The sequence below is a fragment of the Choloepus didactylus genome, chromosome X (genome assembly GCF_015220235.1).
Source record: "Choloepus didactylus isolate mChoDid1 chromosome X, mChoDid1.pri, whole genome shotgun sequence".
Lineage (NCBI taxonomy): Eukaryota > Metazoa > Chordata > Mammalia > Pilosa > Megalonychidae > Choloepus > Choloepus didactylus.
In genome coordinates this window covers 127100726-127118622 of record NC_051334.1, presented here as the reverse complement: position 1 = coordinate 127118622, position 17897 = coordinate 127100726, and the positions used below count along the sequence as shown (strand labels likewise).

General features: G+C 34.9%; 1 protein-coding gene across 6 annotated transcripts in view; it reads right to left on the bottom strand.

Annotated features, from left to right (window-relative positions):
- The window catches only part of COL4A5 (collagen type IV alpha 5 chain), a 414777-nt gene that overhangs the window by 161920 nt on the left and 234960 nt on the right, over nucleotides 1-17897 (bottom strand). For all 6 annotated transcript variants that reach the window (XM_037821236.1, XM_037821237.1, XM_037821239.1 and 3 more), the window contains exons 11-20: nucleotides 15813-15848; nucleotides 15679-15720; nucleotides 15417-15509; nucleotides 11480-11533; nucleotides 11327-11383; nucleotides 11026-11070; nucleotides 8767-8820; nucleotides 7196-7237; nucleotides 5049-5181; nucleotides 200-373 (exon numbers count right to left, since the gene is read on the bottom strand). In XM_037821236.1, the coding sequence (XP_037677164.1) occupies nucleotides 200-373; nucleotides 5049-5181; nucleotides 7196-7237; nucleotides 8767-8820; nucleotides 11026-11070; nucleotides 11327-11383; nucleotides 11480-11533; nucleotides 15417-15509; nucleotides 15679-15720; nucleotides 15813-15848 (730 nt within the window). The remainder of the gene's footprint in view (nucleotides 1-199; nucleotides 374-5048; nucleotides 5182-7195; nucleotides 7238-8766; nucleotides 8821-11025; nucleotides 11071-11326; nucleotides 11384-11479; nucleotides 11534-15416; nucleotides 15510-15678; nucleotides 15721-15812; nucleotides 15849-17897) is intronic.

Genomic DNA, 17897 nt, shown 5'->3' with positions numbered 1-17897 from the left:
GAAAGTAGAATACTGGTGATAATAAACACTATTTAAAGAGCAAATTTAAGCATCAAAGAATCCCTAAAAACCCAAAAGCAGAAACAGTAGAAGAATCTCTTAGATATCAAAACAAAAAGAATGATGCCAACTGTCAGCTAGATTCACTTATAAATGAAATAAAGAAAACAATTAAACTTAGGAGAAAAATATAGCTTACTATGAGGAATGTGAGGGCCAGGAGGACCAGGAGGCCCTGGAAGGCCAGGAGCCCCAGGCAGCCCATCAAGTCCAGGAGATCCAGGAATGGAAAGTCCAGGTGGACCTTCATCACCTTTCTGGCCCCGTTCTCCAGGAAAGCCAGGGGGGCCAGGAGGACCCATAACTGCAGTTCCTAAGAACAGAAAAGGTACCCATTAAAGTGATGAAAATGACCTTGTTTTAAATATGTAACTTTGGTACTCAATAAGAAATTAAATAATGATAAAATCTTTCTTAAATACATAACGCTTGTTATGTTCTTATTTTCTCTAAGAATCAACATCTGGAAAAGAGATGAAAAGTTTGAAATAAGTAATAATAACTTAACATAGTTATATTACTTTTGGAAATAAACCAATAACTCTCTATCCATTCTTCTTTGACACTATGATCTTTTACTCTCAGAAACAAGGGAAAACCATGAGCAACAGAAAAAGGCATTTTAAAGTTCCCATATAAACATAGCACTGTTTCTGGTCATTCTTTGGTTCCACTGTCTATTCCTGCACAAGTAACACATTTTTAAATTACTACAGTGCTATAAGGTTTTCCAAATTGTTAAGGAAAATATACCCATCTTTGTTCTTTTTTAAAACTGTCTTCACTACACTTGTGAACTTACTCTTCTAAATGAATTTTAGAATCAACATATCAGAATCATTTAAAAACCCTGTTGGAATTTTGAATGAGATCAATTTGAATTTAAAGATTAATATTTGGTAGTATTGGCTGTGTATAATATTGAGTTCTCCCACTGAAGAGTAATTAAGGTTTTTTCCTCATTTATTTAGTAATGTTATACCATTTAATAATATTTTACAAAATTCTGCAAAGAACTTTTGCACATCTTTTGTTGGGTTTATTCATAGGTTTGTTTTATTACTATTGTGAATTTTTATTATAATTACTATTATGAACTGGATTTTCTCTATTATATGTTTAAGTTATTGCTGGTATAAAGGAAGGCAAATTATTTAACTATGCATATCTGATCAACTTGCAAATGTTCTATTTAAGTTCCGATAATTTGTCATTTGATTCTTTTAGGCTTATCTCGGTAGATAATCATATGGTCTGTGAACAACCTTTTTTTTCCTTTCTGTCTTTAAACTTCTTTTATCTTTTGCATTGGCTAAGATCTCCAGTATAATGGCAAACCATATTAGTGACTCTGTTATCTTTTCTTATTTCTGACTGAAATACTCCAGATTGTTTTACCACAAAGTTTGACATTTCCTGTACAGTCCAGTGAATACCTTTATCAAGTTAAGTAGTCCTCTTTTAATTTTAGTTTAGGAGTTTTCTCCTTTTAAAATGGATATTGAATTTTATTGACTGCTTTCTCAGCATCTATTGCCTGTTTTAATCTGTTAATTACTGTCCGTTACAATAATGTTGAACCATCCTTGCAATCTTAGATAAAATCCACTTAGTCATAAGATCATACAATTTTAATAAACTTCTTGATTGATTTGATAATATTTTATTTAGGATTTTTCTTTTATATTCATAAATGAGATTGATATAGTTATTGCTAGTGTTACATCTTTGATGGTTCAGTATTAAATGTTACTAAATTGAATTTCCTTTTTACCAAATGCTCTGAAATGGTTTGTAAAATACAAGACAGTTCAACAAAATTCATCTGTAAAACCCTGTAAAATTACTCAAAAGACCAATGCTTTTTCATGGAGAGCTTTTCATTACCATTTCAAAATCTCCCATGGTAATTGAGCTATTAGGTTTCCTACTTTCTCAGGACAGTTTTAGTAACTTATGCTTTCTGCTTCATGAGGAATCTATATTTCATGTAGAGTTTCAAACATATTGATAAAGTTATATAGTTTTCTTAAATTCCAAATATTTAAGTGTTCATGTAAATACCTTTTTCTTTACTGATTTTATTTATTTGTGCCTTCTCTCATTTTTCTCCTGATTGTATTTGCCAGTTTTGTTTGCTTTATCCACTTCTCAAAATACCGTCTTTTATATTCCTTATCTAACTATAATTGTTTTAGTTTGTTTTCTATTTTATTAATTTTTAATTTTATCTTTATCAGATTTTCCCTTCTCTTTGTGCTTTTTTTTTCTTAGTTTATTTTTCTGGAAATTTATCTCATTTAGTATTAGTCTTTCTAATTTTACCATATATTAAGGCTACTGCTTTGGCTATATTCAATGCAGTGCTGTTATTATTGTTTATCTTTCAGTAGTTTGTCATTTCCATTTCTATTTCCTCTTAACCTCAGGAATTATTTATAAATGTGCTTTCTAATTTACAAATGTAAAGATATTTGGTACTTCTCGTTGGTAATTTCTAATTTATTTCATTGTGGTCACAGAGCATCCATGACCGGAATATAATATTTTTAGATTTTTTTTTCTGGTCAAATAGAATCAATTTCTGTAAATGTTCCATTATGTTTGAAAAGAATGTATATTCTCTGCAGCACACAAAGCTTCTCCCACCTTCCCATATATATAGCTGACTTGTGTTGCTCAAATCTTTCATAGACTTATTTACTTTTCACCTAACTGATATATTAGTAGTAGTTTTTATCAGTTTTCATTTTATGTTTTCAAAACTATTAGATGCATTAGGGTTCATGACTTTAATATCTTAATGGTGTAATTTATCTATTTATCCATATGAAATGTTTCTCTGAATCTTTAATGGGGTTTTTTTGCTTGAATTATATTTCATATTTTATTAGAATTACTAAACAGCTTTCTCTTTTTATAGCATTTGCCTAGTATATCTTTCCATTGCTTTATTTTTAAATTTCTTGTGTCCTTTTGCTTTGTTTTTTCAATTCAGTTTACTGAGATATATTCACATACCCTACAATCATCCACAGTGTACAACCAAGTCTTCTGGCTTTAGATTTGTCTATTGAACACAGTATTATAAGTATTTTAATACAATTTTATTATAGTCTTTGTCCTTAAATCAGTGTTTAGCCCTTTCACACTCCTTGTAATTAATGATTTTAAAAATTATTCTTGTCATCTTATACTTTATTTTCTATTTACCTGGATTTATCTTTGTCTGTTTATCCTCAATCCTAACTTTTATTGCAATAGATCAAGATTTTTGGTCATTTTCTTTCTTCAACTGGTGTGTAAAGTCACACATTCTATTTCTATTCTTGTCTAGTGGTTACCATTAAAAACTTAGCCTATGTACTTAAACCTATATTTTTCTAACAATTTATAGAGTTAATAACTATTTATATTTTCTCCCTCCAACAAGATGAAAAACCTTAGCACTGACTTCCTCCTGTTCTCTCTGCACTTCCAAACCCCGTGTTAATATTGTCTACAATTATAGTTTCAAGTTGTCACATAAAACTCCTTTGTTACTTTTTCAACAATAAATACCTACTTAGACTTGATATACTTTATTAACATAATCTTTCTATCCATTGGTTCTTGCATCTTACCCAACTCCATCTTCATTTTAAATTCATTTTTCTTCTCTTAGAGTAAAATCACCAGTAATTACTTCAGAAAAGGTCTGGAGGTGGTAAAATTTCTAAATATCCCATCTTCACACTAGGATGATAGCTTGGTACAGTATGGAATACCAGATTTATAGTTATTTTTTCTTATTGCTTTGAAGAATATTCCATTATCTTCCTCTGACTCTCATTGCTTTGTAAGTGATCTGCCTTTTCTCTCAGATAGCTTTTAAGTTTCATTTAATCTAGTTAGGGTTTTTTTGTATTATTACTATTTTAATCCTGCTTAGTGCTTCAGGAGTGCTTCCCTGGGGATTTATGTATTTTTAACAGAGGGAAGTCAGACATTAACTTTTTCAAATATTGCCTCTCGTACCATTCTCTCCTCCTTGAAATCATTCACAACAGATTTTGGAATTTCTAGGTTGATCCTTCATGTCTCTTAACTTTTCTTTCACACTTTATAGGACAACTATTTTACTACATCCTGGGAGAATTCCTTATCTCAATTTTCCAGGTACAGTATATGCTTAGTCCACTATCTTGAAATTAGAAATCTGATATGCATACTTAGTTAGAACATAATGGAACTCAATTTTGTTCTCTTTCTCTTTGGGAGGATCACTGAGGTTCACTCATCTTATGTTAATATTTCATCAGCGAAACAGTTTTGAAGAGAAAGGAACAAGAATTATTGAATGTGTATGTTTGCCAGGTAATGTACCAGAGGCTTTTGTAAAATTTACGTAAATCGCTACCATTACCCTACTTCAGTGAACATCCAAATACACATGCTAGACAGTGGCAATGCTCAACTTATGGCCAAATTAGAAATGTCCCACTATAATGCATATCTCCAACAAGAGACTGATAAAAACTCAGTCTTGAGCCATAAGATTTTTATGGCATGGCAAAATTATCATGGGGATTTCTAGGTAGTTTTTCTGGAATTTTAAGTTGATAGAGTTGCTCACCATTTTTATATAGGAAATTTTGCAAAACCAGGCACCAGTAGGACAGCATCCCCTTCCGTAATAGCATGAAAAGTATGACGATTCATTTGTTGGATCACAGTATTGATTGGTAAAATTAATTAATAATAAAAGGTAGAAATGGAATTCTAGGATAAAAGGGAACTATTAAAATGATTCAGCTTTTCTTTTTTTAAGTGTAGATGAGGAATTTGGTGAGAAAGGAGACTATAATAAGAGTTGGGAACTATCTGTCAATTTAAAAATATCCATGTATTCTGCTGCAATGATCTCCCTGGAACTAGTAGGATAATACTGTATGCATGGATTAGTAAAGGTGCTTTAAACACAGGGACATAAGTACAGCTTCTTTTACCTGAAGGTCCAGGAAGGCCAGGAGGACCTTGTATCCCAGGAAATCCTCGCTCTCCTTTTTCTCCAGGCAAGCCAGGTAACCCAATGTTTCCTTTTTCTCCCACAGTTACACCAGTCTCAGGCCTAGGAATTACCTTTATTATAAAAGAAAAAAAATTAAGTAAAAGAGAAAGAGTCTTGTTATTCTGCAAATAATCTAGCAGCTACATATGATTACAATGCAATCATTTTCAAAAAGTGTTCAGATGCAAAATCATTACTACTACTATGAGTCACATTCTGGATTATTCCCATCCTCCAACCTACCAGAAAATTTCTAATACCAGTAGCAATATTACCACTCTCCTGAGTCCCAATCTTATAAAACTAGAATTATTTTTGTCTTCTCTTGTAATTCACTTTCGATTCATTCCAATCACCTAAGCCCGAAAATTATTTACTGAAAATGTCTCTCCAATTTGCCCCCTTCTTTCTGTTGTCACAACTACTATCCTCACCTCACACTTGGACTAACAGAAGCACCTCTGAGCTTGTCCTCTTGAATTCAAGTCTACTGCTAGAATATGCTTCCTCAAAACCAATTATTCTGTTTTAACTACCCTCCTTAAGGACTCAAAATTGCTCCCTACTTCTTACTAAATCTGATGCTACCTTTTACCCTGTACTCTGCCAAGTCACTTCTCACCCCCAATCCCTCTCTCACCTCTTTTATTTCCTATTATTTACAGCAATGGATTTTTATTAGACTAATCTGTCTGAATATAACCACTTCATGGAACTTATGCATTCTTGTCTGTACCTCTGCATATGCCATGCCAAACATCTGTAATGCCTTCCCCCATATTTCTCTTTATCAGTCCACATTTCTTTCTTCAGAAAAGAAAAGTCATCTCTTCTAGGAAGGTTTTACTGATTAAACCCAACCAATTGATAATTCCTTTTCACTCTCTCTTCTTAGAACCTCAGTACTTAAGTATGTTCTAAAGAAATTTTATATTAAATTTACTAAATATAAAGAAATTCACCTCATAGACCTATATAAGTAAATAAGCCTCAGGTTTAAGAAACTGTTGATTTGAGATACAACTCAACACCAACTGGCAGTGTCATATTTCGTCCTGGTTCTCTTGGATATAATATATAAATAAACAAAATGATACTGAAAGTTGTGGAACTTAAAATTGAGATAGTGATTCAAAGGGGAAAGTGAGCTGCCGGAGAGGATTGCACTCTCAAAATTCCCGCTTCTTCACATACTCATCAAAATGTTACCCTCTTGTTCTCTATAAAGAGATTTCTTAGAGAACTGAAACTCTGATTCTAAAACAAAACTGAATAAAAATTGTCGAAGATTTTCTTTAAGTATTTCCTCATTAGATGTCACACAGTCCTACATATCAATACCTGAGATTCACTATGGACAAAGCATTATATAGATGTTATTAAAATGTCGGAACACATAGAAAAGATTTTTTGGCACTCTCTACTTTGATTTTAATGCAATCTAAAGTCAAGAGCCTTATCAAGCTTCAACCAAAGAAAAACCAATATGTCAAACCCCAGCAGTGATATTTTATTCTTAATAAGCTTGGAAATATATTTGTGACTCAAATTTCATGGTAATTGTAAAGATGACAGAAAGTCCATAAACACCTCAATTATTCTTTCATAGAACAGTTTGTAAAATTTATTAAGAGCCCTTAGAAAGCACATGCTCAGGAAAGTAAAGAGGTGTGAATCAGACAATTACAAATTGAGAAAACCTATTAGGACCAAATTCATTTTTCCTCTGATTCTGCAGGGGAAAAGACCCAGTTTCACAAGTTTCTTTTATTGAAACTTTGTAAGCAACACTTGCACCACCTGCTGGTTGATTGAGAAATGATTTTGGCAATCATGATGAAAACACTTCAATGCCATAATTTTGGATCTTTACTGTGGAGAAGTAATACACATGCAAAACAACACGAACTTGAGGTCATCATCAGTGAAGATTTTAGAGGTTAAGATTCTAAGCCAGTAGAAGTTCAGCTGACAATGATCATGATTTTTATATTCTATGAGGAGAAGGTAGGGAGGATATAATTAAGGTGCAAAAATGATGATACATTAATAAATTTAATAAATGAATATTTTAAAAAAACTTACAAGTCCAGGAGGCCCAGTTGGGCCAACATCACCTTTTTGGCCCTATTCAAGGCAATTGTAAAATAGGTTAGTAAAAACCACATGAAAACATCAATTTCATAAAAAACATGAGTTTTATGAAGACTCAGAAATTCATAATAAATCAGCTCAAATTAGAAATACAATATAAGGTAATAAAACAATACTGGGCTAAGTCTAGAAATACCTGTGATGTTATATTTCAGATCTTGACCAAATCAATTAACCTCTCACTGCCTTATGTACAAAAATGAAAACGTTGGACCAGACATCTAAGGTCTTTCTAACTATAACATTCTTTGATTTTAAGATTCCTATTTTTAAGGAAAGTATCATTAATCTATAAAGTAGATGATGAATGAAAAAAATGGCACCACTGGGATCAGCTGAATCCACTACATTTCAATTTAACCATGTTCTTTTTCATAAAAGTGTTCAAGGGCATCAATCTGTCATATTAGTGATAGATATTTCAGAGGTTATGGACTTATTATCATCAGGAAGAGCTAATAAATCATAATTGCTTTTGTAAGTTTGCTCTTAGAAACTAACAAAAGACAGATTCAGACAAAACTTTTATCCTTAACCAAAAGCTACAACAGCAATGAATTATATAGTAGTCAACTGTTACTATACTGACAAAAAACCAAGGATAGATGTGTCTCTCACACGTCTATTCTGGTTCAAGACATGTTCATAAAAACCTTTTATCTATCTACAGTCTCCTTTTAGTTTAAGGAGTTATTCAGTCCTATAACTTTACCTACAATTAGAAAAAAAAATCCTCTTATCTGTGTATTTACTATCTTCCTTTATTTTAGCTGTGCCTCTTGGACCTAGTTTAGAGAGAAACCACCATTAAAATCTGTTTTTAACACCTTTTCCTCATTGTCTGCAAAACAAAGCTTTTCAGTTTTGGTTGTGATACCAAGGAATTAGAAACCAAAACGATTGGGAGACCAGATATTTTGCTAAAAATAGAGCAATAGAGGGCTTCATATGTTCTTTCCAAGTCAGTTTTAAAATAGAGAACTCATAGAGGGCTTCATATGTTCTTTCCAAGTCAGTTTTAAAATAGAGAACTCAGTTAGGACAGCCAGCCAAATGAAAAAATGACAAAAAATTAGCCACAGACATACAGACAATAATTGCATAGAGAATGGTAATCTAAATTACCATTCTAAATTCACAGCTGTAAGCCTTTTTCCCATGAGGACATCACTAAAATTGCTGAATCCTCTTTCTTGAGAACAAAAGTTTTGTTGATACAGGTTCAAAGAAAAGACACCAACTTCTCAAAATGGAAATTCTAAAGTTAAATAATCTTTCATGTATTCCACAACATGGGCTGTGATTTAGGAAATTAAAAGAAAATTTACAGGAAACTATTAAAAAAAAAAAGAGCAACACCAAAAGATGGATAAAGAAGATGTATTTTGAATACAAAAGCTAGTTATTTATAACTTTTCCATTTATAACTCAACTTTGGGTGAGAAAAGGATTATGTTAAGGAGAATAAAACCACAGTCACTTCAAAATATAAAAATTCTTACCTTTTCACCATCCTTTCCTGGTTCACCAGGGTAACCAGGATCACCAGGCAAACCCTTTCAAGCACGTAGAACAGGGTTAAGTTAGCAAAATGGCAAAGTAAGAACCCCCCAAAATTCTCTTCTCCATTAAAGCAGTGAGACACAGGCAAAAATTTTCAGAACCAACTTTTTCAGGAATCTGGAAATTAACCAAAACCTTGCAGCAATCCAGGGATAATATGCTCAAGAAAATCAAGTTTTGGAAGAACAGTGAGTTTCATGGCATTGAAATTTGCTCTATTCCCATCATCCCCTCCCCAGCTCCACAGTAGCAACAGTTGGCAATCAAAGTGAAACCAGCAGCCTAGCAGCCATTGGAGGGGGAAAAATGGAATTGAAGCGCTATTAAAAACCCATACACCAAAAATTGTCATTATTTGATCTGTTTGGTGTTTTTATGGAAGACCCAACTCATTTGACCTGACTAGAGCTTGCCCTGGGCAAAGCGTGAACAGCTTTTCCCCCCGGGCATGTTGGTCAAAAACAATCAGAGGCAATTGTTGATTAGCATGGTTGCCTGAATCAGGAAACAAAGACCAAATTTTCCCAAAGAAGCCAGGAACTAGGGCTGTGAATTTACCTCCCCTTAAACCATTTTATATGTTTAATAAGACGTTTGTGAATCTAGAGTTTGCAAGTTGAGGACTGCCTTTTAGTAAAATCATCTTGAAACCAATTTATTTGATTTTATTACTTCTAATCTTGTTAAGAATTATTCCTTTCCTTTGGAACAGCCTTCAAACTTCATCAAATTTTCTATCTGTCCTTTAAAACTTCTTTAACATCAACTGTGAATACTCTGTATTTGAAGAGACGTGAAATAATCTTCCTGGGCTTGCATGTTTTTATTTTCCTCTTTTTTGGAAAGTAATTAGAGGAATTAGCTGTCCAAATTTTTACTGAACAACTTACATTCATACAAACTTGTACATGAATTTTTATAGTAGTTTTATTAATAATGGCCAAAACCCAGAAATGACAAAAATATCCTCCAATGGGTAAATGGATAAACAAACCGTGGTACATCCATACAATGGAATCCTACCCAGAAATAAAAAAAAGAATGAACTACCGATACATACTATAACACATTATGCCATTGAAAGAATCCTGATTTAAAGGGCTACATACTGTATGATTTCATTTATATGACATTCTGGGAAAGGCAAAAGCCTGAGGACAGAGAACAGAGGAGCTGTTGCCAAGGGCTTGAGGTAGGGAGAGGGAATGACTACAAAAGAACATGAGGGAATTTGTGGCGTGATGGGAATATTTTTGATTATGGTGGTAGTTACACAACTGTATACAATTTTCAAAATGCAAAGAACTATACATTAAATAGGAAATTTATATATACATATATAAATTATATCTTAGTATATCTGACTTAAAAAAATAGAAGACTCTCAAATTTATATTCAGAAGAGAAAGTTGTGCCAGTTTGAATGTATTATGCCCCCCAAAATGCCATTATCTTTGATGCAATCTCGTGTGGGCAGACCTATCAGTGTTGATTAGATTCTAATTCCTTGATTTAGTGTTTCCATGAAAATATGACCCACCCAACTGTGGGTGATAACTCTGATGAGATAATTTCCATGGAGGTGTGGCCCCACCCATTCAGCATGGGCCTTGATTAGTTTACTATAGCCCTATATAAGCTCAGACAGAAGGAGTGAGCTTGCTACAGCCAAGAGGGACACTTTGAAGAATGCTCAGGAGCTGAGAGAGGAGCTGCAGATAAGAAACAGTTTGAAGACAGCCTTTGAAAGCAAACTTTTGCTCTGGAGAAGTGAAGAGAGGACAAATGCCCAAAGAGCAACTAAGAGTGACATTTTTGAGGAGCTGCAGCCTAGAGAGGAACGTCCTGGGAAAAAGCCATTTTGAAACCAGAACTCTGGAGCAGACACCAGCCATGTGCCTTCCCAGCTAACAGAGGTTTTCCAGACGCCACTGACTATCCTCCAGTGAAGGTACCCCCTTACCTTGGATACTTTATGGTCTTAAGACTGTAACTTTGTAACCAAATAAACCCCCTGTATAAAAGCCAATCCGCTTCTGGTATTTTGCTTAACGGCAGCATTAGCAAACCAGAACAAAAGTATTACATCTTCTCATTTAAATTATCTCCAAACCACAGCCTCTTTGCCATCCTGCTTCTCACCATCAAAATGCTCCCAGTTTTCAGTTTTTTGGGGGGAAAGGACCTTAGCTACTCACTTGAATTCCTGGTTGGCCATTCTCTCCATCTTTTCCTGGTTTACCCTAGAGGATAAAAAGAAATAATGGGGCAAAAATATAAAAGAGTTAATTAGGAAGTAGGAGATTAGAGAATATGACAAGCTTTACTCTTGTCTTGGACGATAGTAAATAAGAGTTTTTAGATTGCAGTATTAGAATAAAGAAATATTTTAGTAACAACATTTTGAGATAATAAAAGTAGGATATAGGAGGAAAACATAAAATTGTGTGTGTGTATTTGGAACTTTTTGTAAATGGCATTAGAAGTTATAATACTTACTCTTTTCCCTGGCTCTCCTTGATCACCCTTCTCACCTTTCACACCACCTGGAGGACCCTGCATACACGAAAGTAATTTTACTTTGGTTCCTGGGGTGCTATGGATCAATACCAGTTTACATTAAATGACGCTAAAGCATGTCAGGTTACTTACTGGAGGACCACGTATCCCTGGAAGTCCAGGAGGCCCTCGGTCACCAGGAAGCCCCTATGCAATAAGAGGGGAAAGGAAAGTAATGTTAATATTGGGACACACGTATATCTTTCTAGCTACTAGAGATAGCTAGGGACAATTTTAACAAGCTAAACTGTGCACTCATATAGTATAATCAAAGATAAGATATTCCTAATTCAAAGTTGAAACCTGTTAGGCAAAAAAAAACCCTGGTGCCATCTTTGTTAACCTCAGTAAATTTCTAGTATATGCACAAGCCCAGCTTCAAAGTAAACAATAAGACAACACTTAGAGTGAAAGTATTAATGGATTTTTATTCTTATAAAATATTTTAGAAAAAAGCAAGAGTACATAAAATTAGGAGATTTTTCATCTGTTCAGCAAATAAACATTTTGTCAGACAATTAAATAGTCTAATCCATATTGATGGTAGAGGTTTCCATACAGTTTGTCCTTTTTTCTGAACTTTCCATATTAGCATTTAAGAAACACAAAAATGCACACACCCTGTTTGTTTAAGGGTGGGATAGCATGCTACAGAAGATACAGTTGATCCTCACATCTACTCTAGTAGAAGCAGGGTATCAGATCATTGTTTCTCAACACATATCATCATCATCATATCATATCACACATTGTCTTTCTCCTTGCATATCAGTGAAAAGAAGAGATCACAGTAATCTAAGACAATGACAATCTACCTTAACAAGACCTAATTTTGCATCCATCTTCTCATCACTTTGCATTAGACCAAGAAGGGAACTTCCTATAATTCTGAAGTCTGGGCATTTTACTTGTGCCTAAATCATATTGTTCCCTATTTCACAAAACCATTTTCTTTCATATTCAGACTTGCTCTCTCAAAATACTGCAATTTTTAACTACCTGCTGGCTCCTTCATTTTGGACTTCAATGCTACAGAGTAAAGAATATGTGCATCTCAAGTTCTCTTGGCCTGGTCTGCTAACTCTTCAAGCAATTCACACACCAAGATGCCACCCATATAATGATATGGTATATATCTCCTTAAGCACCCACCAAACTGATCAGACATCAGAAAGATTCCCATTCATCCTCAGTTGGTACCTATTTTACAACATCCTTCAAAACAACATCAAAATTTACCACCTTCTGTAAGATCTCCCTAAGTAACATCTTCTGATCTAGAATGATAGGGAATTCTTTATTCCATACTGAAAAACTTTCTATTATATCCCTCTCAGTGATCATCTACCACAGTGTTTCTAGACACTGTCTGCACAGTAGAATCTCCTTGTGAAATTTAAACTATACCGGCGCCAGATATTACACACTGAGATTCTGATTTCATTGGTTTGAAGTTCAGCATGGGCAACGGGATTTTTAAAGGCTTCCTAAATAATTCCAATGTGCAACCAAAGTCAAGAACCACTAACAACCTCACATCAGAATACTTCTCTCAATACCCTCACAAGGCAATTCCTTACACTTTGAACAATTTCAACAGTTACAAAGTTGAGCTTCACATGGAGTAAAAACTGACCCCCCCACCAATGCACTTTATTGTCCTACTTTTGTTGCATGGAAATAAAAAGCCTGCAAGACTTAAATAAAAAGTCCAAATTACACATAGCAATTGTTTACTTTTTAAAATAAACACGTTATCTTTATTTTTGAACTATAACATATGCCTATTTCTTTCACCTCACTTTATCTCCACAATTTCTCAAAAATTGCTATCATTGGTTGTGAGACAGCAATTACAAATTTACGTTAGGATGTGCATTGTCTGAGTTAAGATTCAAAATCATATAATCAGCATGGCACTCTTCTGCTATTTCTGCATGTATTTTTAGCTATAATTTGCTCTTAATTATTTTCTGAACTCAGTTTAAAAATAATTGTCTTTTAAAGTTATCTCTATTTGTAGATGACATGATCTTGTATAGAGAAAATCCTAAGGAATCCACTAAAACATATTAAAACTAATAAGCAAGTTCAGTAAGGTTTTAGGGTACAAAATCAATATACAAAAATCAATTGTATGTCTATACAATAGGAATCCAAAAATAAAATTAAGGTAATTCCATATAAAATAGCATCAAATACAATAAAGTATTTATCAATAAATTAAACAAAAGTGCAAAACCTATGCTCCTCAAACCATAAAACATTGTTGAAAGAAATTGAAGACCTAATAAAATGGAAAGACATCCCATCTTCATGAATCAGAAGATAGAATATTGTTAAGATGGCAACACTCCCCAAATTGATAGACATTTTCAATGCAATCTCTATCAAAATCCCAATGGACTTCTTTGCAGAAATTGAGAAACTGATCCTAATATACATATGGAAACTTGAAGAACCCAGAATAGCCAAGACAATCTTGAGAAGAATAACAGAGATGGAATTATGAAGCTAAAGAAATCAAGATGGTGTGGAATTTGCATAAAATAGATTTATAGATCAATGGAATAAATTTTCGACTTCAAACGTAAACCCATATATTTACATTTAACTGATTTTGACAAGGATGCTAATTCTATTCAATGGAGAAGAATAGTCTTTTCAATAAAGTGATGGGACAACTAGATATCCACATGCAAAAGACTGAAGTTGGAGCTTACTTCATGCCATACACAAAAGTTAACTGAAAATGGATCATTGACCTAAATGTATGAGCTAAAGCTATAAAACTCTTAGAGAAAAACATAGCAGTGAATCTTTATGACATTGTGTTAGACAATGGTTTCTTAGACTTTATACCAAAATCATAAGTGACAAAAAAAAAGAGTTAAATTGTACTTCATCAAAATTAAAATATCCTGCGAGTCAACACTATCAATAAAGTGAAAAGCAACCCTCAGAATGGGAAAAAATTGTAAATTATGTATCTGATAAGGGTCTAATATCCAAAATATATAAAGAATTAATACAACTCAACAATAAAATGATACATAACCCTATTTACAAATGGGAAAAGAATATGAATAGACATTTCTTCAAGGGAGATATACCGATGGCCAATAAGCACAAAGAAGAGATGTTCAACATCATTAACCATTTGGGAAATGCAATTCAAAACCACAATGAGACACCACTTCACACTAGTATGATTACTATAAAAAAGATGACTATAACGAGGTATGACAATAATGTGGAGAAACTCGAACCCTCACACATTGCTGCAGGGAATGTAAAATGGTACAGTCACTCTAAAAAAAAATAGCTTGGTAGTTTCTCAAAAAGTTAAATATATGACACAGCAATTCCATTACTAGATATATACCCAAGAGAACTGAAAACATATGTCCACACAAAAGCTTGTATGTGAATGTTCATAGCCAAACTTTAATAACCAAAAACTGTAAACACCCTAAATGTCCATCAACTGATGAATGGCTATACAAAATATGGTATATCCATATGATAAACTATTTCTTAGTCATAAAAAGTAATGAAGTACTGATACATGTTACAATATGGATGAACCTGGAAAACATTGTTACATAAAGAAGACAGTAACAAAGGCCACATGCATGATTTCATTTACACGAAATGTCCAGAATAGGCAAATCTATAGAGACAGAAGGTAGATTAGTGGTTGGCTTGAGATAGAGAGGGTAGGGGAAATGAGGAGTGGCAATCAATGGGTATGGATTTATTTTTTTAGATGAATAAGAATGTTCTAATATTAGATTGTGGTGACGGTTGCACAACCTTGCAAATATACTAAAAAAACTGAATTTTACACTTTAAATGGATGAATTGTATGGCATGTGAATTACACCTCAATAAAAGTCTTTTAAAAATTATCTCAAATTCTTGATATTTTAAAATTACCTTCATATATCATATTTCAGCTTATAACACATTTTAATGGAATTCCACATTCATAGCAAGAGTTTTATTGATTTCCTCCCTACCTACTCACCTGATCTCCTTTCTGAAACTCTACATCAATTGGTCTTTTCTGTTCACTGATCTGCCCAGGAGGCCCTGGTGGGCCCTGAAGACCTTGCTCACCCTGTTTGCAAGATAAAATAAGTCAGTGAAGTTTCCTACTCTACCTAAGACAATAATATAATATATAAACTATATTGGTAGAAAGAAACAAGAAAGGAAAAAGACAGATTCAAATGACTGTGAAAGGAGAAAGCTGAGGGTCAAATAACCAACTCTTTTCCTCTACTCACCTTTTCACCCTTGGGTCCCTGGAAATTTAAGCCCATATTCCCCTGAAAAGAAAAGTTTTAGTTAAAATTTATTTCATTAATAATAACAAAAACAATCTAAACCAAAGAAAATATATAAAGCAAAAGAAAACTACCTTTGATCCTGGAAGTCCTGGTGGACCAGGAGGGCCCTAAGAATAGAAAACATAGAAAAGGAAAAGGCGTTATATTATTAAGTTTATTTTTAAAATCCCTTGATGTCATAAAAAGTGGGGATTGCAAAAGCCCTTCAAAATAATATGCCCTGTTTTACTTTTTCTCACTGCTTTTTAGTCAGGGACACATATGTATACTGATTAAAACAACTTAGATGAATGTGGAGACCTTTGGTGATAGGGTGTGAGCAGGGGAAGAATTGGAAGGATAGGTAGAGACAGAGGTGTAGGAGCAGTGCCAAAAATCAATACAAAAGTTAACCTCAACAAACGTACCAATTTTCATATCAGAATAATGGATAAATTCAGGTGCAATAGAGCAATTAACACTCTAGTTATTAAAAATGTGTTTTTTAAAACCCAGTTTTATGTTATTTCAATCTGACTGTTTCAAGGTTTGAAAAACTAAATAGGCTACTTAAAATGGGTTCTCGGAAGGCGGGGCAAGATAGCAGACTGGTGAGCTGTAAGTTTTAGTTACTCCTCCAGGAAAGTAGGTAAAAAGCCAGGAACTGCGTGGACTGGACACCACAGAGCAATCTGTCTTTGGGCATACTTCATACAACACTCATGAAAATGTCGAACTGCTGAGATCAGCGAAATCTGTAAGTTTTGCGGCCAGGGGACCCGCGCCCCTCCCTGCCAGGCTCAGTCCCGTGGGAGGAGGGGCTGCCAGCTCCGGGAAGGAGAAGGGAGAACTGCAGTGGTAGCCCTTCTCGGAAACTCATTCTATTGATCCATACACCAACCATAGATAGACTGAGACCAGACACCAGAGAATCTGAGAGCTGCCAGCCCAGCAGAGAGGAGACAGGCATAGAAAAAAAAAAATAACACGAAAAACTCCAAAATAAAAGCAGAGGATTTTTGGAGTTCTGGTGAACAAAGAAAGGGGAAGGGCGGAGCTCAGGCCTTGAGGCGCATATGCAAACCCCGAAGAAAAGCTGATCTCTCTGCCCTGTGGACCTTTCCTTAATGGCCCTGGTTGCTTTGTCTATTAGCATTTCAATAACCCAATACATCTCTGAGGAGGGCCCTTTTTTTTTTTTTTTTTTTTAATCCTTTTTTCTTTTTCTAAAACAATTACTCTAAGAAGCCCAAAACAGAAAGCTTCAAAGAATTGCAATTTGGGCACCTCAAGTCAAGAGCAGAACTAAGAGAGCTCTGAGACAAAAGGCAATAATCCAGTGGCTGAGAAAATTCACTAAACACCACAACTTCCCAAGAAAAGGGGGGTGTCCGCTCACAGCCACCATCCTGGTGGACAGTAAACACTCCTGCCCATCGCCAGCCCCATAGCCCAGAGCTGCCCCAGACAACCCAGTGTGACGGAAGTGCTTCAAATAACAGGCACACACCACAAAACTGGGCATGGACATTAGCCTTCCCTGCAACCTCAGCTGATTGTCCCAGAGTTGGGAAGGTGGAGCAGTGTGAATTAACAAAGCCCCATTCAGCCATCATTTCAGCAGACTGGGAGCCTCCCTACACAGCCCAGCAGCCCAGAACTGCCCTGGGGGGACGGCACTCACCTGTGACATAGCACAGTCATCCCTCAACAGAGGACCCGGGGTGCACAGCCTGGAAGAGGGGCCCACTTGCAAGTCTCAGGAGCCATACACCAATACCAAGGACTTGTGGGTCAGTGGCAGAGACAAACTGTGGCAGGACTGAACTGAAGGATTAGACTATTGCAGGAGCTTTAAAACTCTAGGATCACCAGGGAGATTTGATTGTTAGGGCCACCCCCCCTCCCTGACTGCCCAGAAACACGCCCCACATACAGGGCAGGCAACACCAACTACACACGCAAGCTTGGTACACCAATTGGGCCCCACAAGACTCACTCCCCCACTCACCAAAAAGGCTAAGCAGGGGAGAACTGGCTTGTGGAGAACAGGTGGCTCGTGGACACCACCTGCTGGTTAGTTAGAGAAAGTGTACTCCACGAAGCTGTAGATCTGATCAATTAGAGATAAGGACTTCAATTGGTCTACAAATCCTAAAAGAACCCTATCAAGTTCA